Source organism: Amblyomma mixtum, chromosome 2 (assembly GCF_055824585.1).
Source record: "Amblyomma mixtum isolate Tamu chromosome 2, ASM5582458v1, whole genome shotgun sequence".
In the NCBI taxonomy this organism is placed as follows: Eukaryota; Metazoa; Arthropoda; class Arachnida; order Ixodida; family Ixodidae; genus Amblyomma; species Amblyomma mixtum.
Window position 1 is genome coordinate 254,157,962 of NC_143013.1, and position 6,230 is coordinate 254,164,191.

At 45.7% G+C, this 6,230-nt stretch overlaps 1 protein-coding gene across 1 annotated transcript; it reads right to left on the reverse strand.

Moving 5' to 3' along the window:
* Positions 1–25: 25 nt before the first annotated feature.
* Positions 26–5,901, reverse strand: Ost48 (dolichyl-diphosphooligosaccharide--protein glycosyltransferase non-catalytic subunit Ost48). The gene is made up of 11 exons (XM_089573560.1): positions 5,698–5,901; positions 5,467–5,577; positions 5,293–5,379; positions 5,106–5,209; positions 4,477–4,571; positions 4,287–4,380; positions 4,055–4,203; positions 2,006–2,153; positions 1,500–1,620; positions 938–1,044; positions 26–537 (listed from the first exon to the last, which is right to left on the reverse strand). The coding sequence occupies exons 1-11, from the start codon at positions 5,840–5,842 to the stop codon at positions 382–384; spliced, it is 1,317 nt and encodes a 438-aa protein (XP_089429686.1). The 5' UTR covers positions 5,843–5,901; the 3' UTR covers positions 26–381.
* Positions 5,902–6,230: the final 329 nt, after the last annotated feature.

Below are 6,230 nucleotides of genomic sequence, written 5' to 3' on the forward strand. Positions count from 1 at the left end.
AATGAACCAGGCGATTTGAGAAGCATTACGAAAGTGACCAACTCGTGGTACCTTAGTTTACATTTTATTGAAAAAAAAAGAAATGAAAACCCATAACAATGTCTTCCATTCAATATGTCAACATTCAAACAAAAAACAAAGGTGAAGCAAAGGAAAAAAAAAAAAAAAAAGTCCCACCGTCTTCAATAACCACTCGCCTGCACACCCACAGCTAAAGCAGGAGGTTCCAGAGTTGCTCTCCACTTCCTCGCCCCACTCGTTTGAAAGGAAACGCGTGCGCGCTCGATGACTCTTGCGTAATGAGACAATGGCATAAACACCCGGTGTGGTAGCGTGCGTGTGGCACAGCACAATGAGGTGATGTGGCCAGCCACCCGTCATTCACTCGGCCTTGCTCTTGGGCATGTCCTTGTGGTGAAGGAACACACAGCTCAGCAGGAACACTCCCACCATCATGGAGAACGCGCTGAAGTAGTACGGGTAAGCCGATGGAATGAAACGCTCGTACTGCGTGTGCTGCAGCGGCCTCACTGAAACCTGGAATAGAGATTTGTCCAAACTTAGGGCTCACGTGAACAATGCAAGGTAAGACCGTGACACAGTAAGCGAAAGCACGCAAGCGAGGCTGGCCAAGATCAGTGTTCCGAACATCTTTTCAGATGTATAACACTACGAAGCCAGCCAGAATAGGTACCTGCACATATTAGGCTGATTCTAGACATGGCGACATACCCCTTGACCTCTTTCAAAAACAAGTTAAATGAGTTAGAAAATCGCTTAACCAGATGCTCATGTTCAACTCTTCCAGTTAAAGTAAGCTAGAAGAGGCAACGCTGACTCTAAATGTAAGGCAAAATATTCGCAGATATTCCAGTAAAGTGTCCAATTCTTTAAATGTCCAACATTCGAGAAGGAGCAGAATGAAGGTATGCTTTACCTGAGTGGATGTGTACAGGTGGGTGTAGCCAATGCGGTTATAGTCCACCTTGAATTGGTAGACACCATACACATCTGGCACCTTGAACTGGGCTTCGTACCTCTGACCTGCAGGGGAAAAAAAGAAAATACCACTAACCACAGGCTCTAACAGTCCATCAACCACATTATCATTTAATGCACATATGCTTTTACGATGGAATTAAACTAAGGCTCAAGCCCCTGTGCACACAATTAAGCCCCGACACTATTTCTTAATGTTCACTTTGCTGCAAGAATTAGACAAAGCAACGCAAAAAAATGGATATAGAGCATTTAATTCTACTTCTCCCCTGAAACTGAGCCACCCATAAACAGTTCACATATCCCCCCCCCCCCCCCCCCCCCCCTTGATTGAACCACCAAAGAGCCTAACGGTAGCAACTACAAGAGCACTCCATGACATGCTGTTCAAGCAACAAGTGTTTTCACTGCACAAGATGATAAAGTATCAACACCGCCAATTGCAATAAACACGTGTGGTTTGCCAAAAAAAAAAAAGCCATTTAAATGTTAGCACTCACCCTTCTTTTGGAGCTTTGTTCGCACAAATGGGTCAATACGAACAAACTCCATCTGCAGGTCGTTGGCCTCAAATGGTACCCACTTGTCACCCTTCAGGATTTCCACCTCAATGCTGTACACCTGTCAAATGACAATTTGCATCCAAACGTTCACACAAGCTCAAGCAATGCACTGTCAACTGTCAACTTGAAAGTGATAGCAGACACGTCTGCCTGACAAAAACCAATACATTTTCCTTATAACCTCCTAAAAACAGTGGTGAAGGATACAAGGGCAAGGGAACCAACTGATCTCATGAATTTTGCTCAGTCTTCTAGCAAACACACTGCGGTAAGGCACTTTATCCCAGCAGATATTGCCTACAGTGATCATCAGATTGATTCCAACTGCACAGTCATGAACACAACGCCAGAATAAGACCAGACACACTCCTGTGTTTTGTAGCAAATATTGAGGGCTAACTGACGCACACAAGGACAACCAAGGGAGGACATGCGCCACTCACGACATCGTCCATGATGGTGTAGGCCTCTGGTGCGCTCTTCTCGCCCTTCTTGTGGTGCCTGATGTTCTGGGCCCTCAGCACACCCTTCTCCTTGAAGACCCACTGGGACAGGGCAACAGCCAGAGCCTGGTTGCCCGATGTAGCATGCCTGCATGTTTCAAATATGACACGCGTCATTTCAGTGGCATCGTACGGATCCTTCCAGTCATTATTCAAGCGTTTCATAGCCCTCAATCTCCAAGGCACAGCTGATGCGCTGGAAGTTGCTATTGGCATCAACGGAAGCGCAAAGCAGTCCATTCAAAAGCGAGTAAAAGGACATTGTTGTTTAACACCGTAGGGGAAACGCAGGTGCAGTTCATGAACATTTAACGAGAGTGTTCATCGTTGTGCTTTTGAAGTAAAAGCCAACTGTGCTAGTATTTAATTAGTCTCAGCTAAAACCTCATTTTAACATTTGCACTGCAGCTGCCCCATTTGCGTTCACAGGGCATGCTCAAAGCAGCATGTGAAATTACTGCTAATGAGAAATGTCACGCTGCGCTCTTTTTTCTTTTCTTGCTTACAAGGTGAACACAAATTTGCTCTTTTACGGAAAAAAGTGAAGTACAGAGCAATTTTTTGCAACTAGGGAAAGGCTGGAGCTCCAAGTGTCCAATCATTTAATGGTCGAGTTAGAAAACGCATTGGAACATGTAGGAATGAGCTTTCTCTCGGCAAAAACACATAGCCCAATGATGGGTGCAATGTAAGTGATCCTGATGGCCAATCAGATGGCAGCAATTTTGCGGTGTCAAAAACAAATGTGGCACCAGTGGCAAGTAAGTAATCTTGCAATGAACAACGAAAATGTAGACTTGGCATATGCCTCCAGGTTTGTTGCGCCACTTCTATGGTAATATACATACATGCTTCTTTGCTCTGCCGTTCCACCGTTTTACTTGACATAAAGGCAGTGTCACTTTTGAGCACAAACTTCTCTTTCATTAGATGACACAGCGAACCAGTGTAATAAAATATCGCACTTTTCATGGAAAGAACCACGGCACAGTTTAACACCTTTGTTATGTATATACTAATATGCACACATGTCGGATACACAAATAGAACAAAGGTAACCCTGCAGAATGTTGCTTCACTTTGTTCTACATAATTGTAAGGGTCAAATTAAAATCAGCATTCCTCCTTGTCAGTTGCCAGCCCTTTTAAAGGTAGAAAGGTTTGGTTTGGTTTTATGAGGATTTAACGTCCCGAGGCGACTCTGAGGGTGCGCCGCTGTGGTGGCTCAGTGGTTATGGTGCTCGGCTGCTCACCTGAAAGACGCGGGTTCGACTCCGGTCGCGGCGCTCGAATTTCGATGGAGGTGAAATTCTAGAGGCCCGTGTACTGTGCGATGTCAGTGCACATTAAAGAACCCCAGGTGGTTGAAATTTCCGGAGCCATTCACTACGACGTCTCATAGCCCGAGTTGCTTTGGGAAGTTAAACCCCAAGAACCAAACCTAAACCATCAGGTATGAGGGAAGCCGTAGTGAAGGGCTCCAGAAATTTCGATCACTTGGAATTCTTTTAACATGCAACGACATCGCACAGTAAACGGGCCTCTAGAATTTCGCCTCCATCGAAATTCGACTGCCGCGGCCGGGATCAAACCTGCACCTTTTTGGGTCAGCAGCCGAGTTCCACAACCACTAAGCCACCGTGGTGGCCTTTAAGGTACAAAGGGAGCGGCTAATAAGCATTGTGAAGGTAGTCTGCAGAGCAACGCACCCGACCCATGACATGACACCGTGAAAGGCGATACAACGGCAAACGGCACTCCAGCATGGAGTTCACCAATGGGCAGCGAATTTACTATTTTAGGCATAGCTGAGAGCACAACTTTGTAAAGGTATTGCATGCTCCAAGTGCGCAAATTTATCAGACCACACTACAAATGAACTTGAAGAATAGCACACTCTCCACGGCAATAGAGGACAGCGCAAAAAGCAGAAATCACGTAGTCCAAATTTTCACAATGCCTAAAACTAAGGTAACGTTTTGAACATACTTTTTCGAACTGGGGGCTGCTTTCTGAACAGGAGATGCAAAGTACTTGTCGCTGAAGAACTCCAGGGACCCAGAGAACACTACGCGGGCATTGTTCCTCGCTTGCAGTGCAGAAATGAGCAGAGTGTTCTTGCCGACGGCATGGGGGTACTGTGAAGAAAGAAGCTCTATGTCAGTGACTGCCAGCACAAAAAAAATTTCCAAGGGTCCGACTGATAATGTCGTGTACGCACCTCAGAGATCTTGTTGTCTGGGTTACTGCTGTAGGCGGTTGACGATGCGGTGAGCACTTCCAGGACTAGAGGGTTTTCCTGATCCGAGATGATGCTGCAAATGTATCGAGCTACAGCACAGCACTCCAAATATCACGGAAAATGACTCAGCACTAGATGCTGAGGCATCTGTGAAAGCTTCACAACATACCCAACACCCTTGAAGAGGAGAGGCGGTATGTTTTTGCTCCCGACGACTGTGGGAGCATCCAGAAGGTTTTCAGGATCAGCAACAATCGTCGTATGCTGCAATGCACAACATGCCCTGTGACTGCCAAGCTCAGCAAGCTGACAATCTCTGGCAACATGCAAAATATTAAAGTTACACAATTTATGGTGTATTCGCCACAAAATACATTCACCTTCAGAGTTATGAGCTAGGGATTAAACTTCAACAAAAGGCTGTACTGCAAGACAAAGTTGAATCTCTCGAATTCAAAGGGAACAAAAATCTGTACAAATTATGCGGAGTTCGAACTAACGGGAGCTTATTATTTAACGCACTTGATGTTTACAGGAAACACCGACCGTGAAGGGTAGGCTGCGGTACCGCGAGGAGGCGACACCTGGCGTAGTATTGCTTTCGCAATAAAAAGCAAGTGTTCCGAGTTTAACGGAAATTCGAATTAACGAGATTCCACAGTAACAGTGTCTACGCTACAACCTTCAACTCAAATGACTAAACACAAATGTCTCGCCGAAGAAACAACGAAAACCCCTTCCTATATCGAACATCAGAAGGCCAGCCAACATGAAATAGCGAAACATTCAGCAGCGTACCTTGCCTTCATCAGACACGTCGTAGTTCAGGTGGTCAATCACATAGCTTCCTTCTTCGTCAATCTCGAAGCCACACTCGTTGGCCAGCTCACGGATAACGTCGCCTTGTTGGAAATAAATACGACAGTCAGGACAACAGCCAGCGAGTTAGTTACTCTAGTGAGCACGGTCCCCAAAGCAGACGCACCGACATTGGAGCTGGCAGCGGCCAAGATATTGCCTCCTTCGTCGACGAACTCGGTGAGAGCTTGGACGTTGATGGTGCCTCCGAATTCTGAACGCAGAACAAGACGACGACACGACAATCAGGTAAGCACAGCGTGCAACCGTTACCGTGCGAGCGATACCAGCGTTCGCCTACCTTCCACCGAAGGCGAGAACAGAATCAAGTGTTTGTACAGGTATTCTCCATGCTTCTTCAGGGACAACGCTGGGTCATCGGCAGACTTGAAAGTGAGCTTAAAACCGCGATCTGAAAGAAAAGACGAGGTTAACTCAGCGGCAAGAAAACGGTTGTAGATAGCGCTTTCAGGACGTGTCGCGGGAGTGCACGTCAACACTTCACAAGTTCAAGAGCCGGCGCCGAACTCACCTTGCAAGGATTTGAAGAATATTGAATGCGTCTCTTTAATAGCTAGGTTGTCTAATAGGACAAGTGTGTCTCCCCCACAAAATACTTGGGGTAATAACACTGAAAACGCGAATAAACAAGAAACTAAATACACTTTCAGAGCCATGTTGTTGATGCCGGCAGTAGCCACGGCAGCACCCGCTTCCACGTGTAAAAGTCCGAGGACGTATTCATCCGCGTAGCAAGTCGCGGAGTAATCAAATTTGAAGAATAACTCAACATCCACGATTCACGCTTACATGATAAGCGCGATAACTCTAAAAAAATATATAACTATTTTTTCAGAATTAAGTTATTAAAATATACCGATGGAACTATTTCTTTATCTAGGGTTGTATTTGCCAGCATCTGCATCGACAGCTGAGCCAATCAAAATTGGCCAACGTAAATGCGAAAACGAACTCCTACCGTTCGTGTTTGCAATGATTAGACTCCGCAAAGTGCGAAAAAAAATCTTACTTTGCAGTCAGTAATGCAGCGTGCTATGAGTCAAT

Bases quoted from the DNA above. Each gene is read 5' to 3' on its own strand.
- Ost48 (XM_089573560.1), bottom strand. From the start codon at position 5,842: ATGGCTCTGAAAGTGTATTTAGTTTCTTGTTTATTCGCGTTTTCAGTG. The intron at 5,578-5,697 runs GTGAGTTCGGCG...CTTTTCTTTCAG, and splicing joins ATTCTTCAAATCCTTGCAAG to ATCGCGGTTTTAAGCTCACT. The intron at 4,381-4,476 runs GTATGTTGTGAA...ATACATTTGCAG, and splicing joins CTCCTCTTCAAGGGTGTTGG to CATCATCTCGGATCAGGAAA.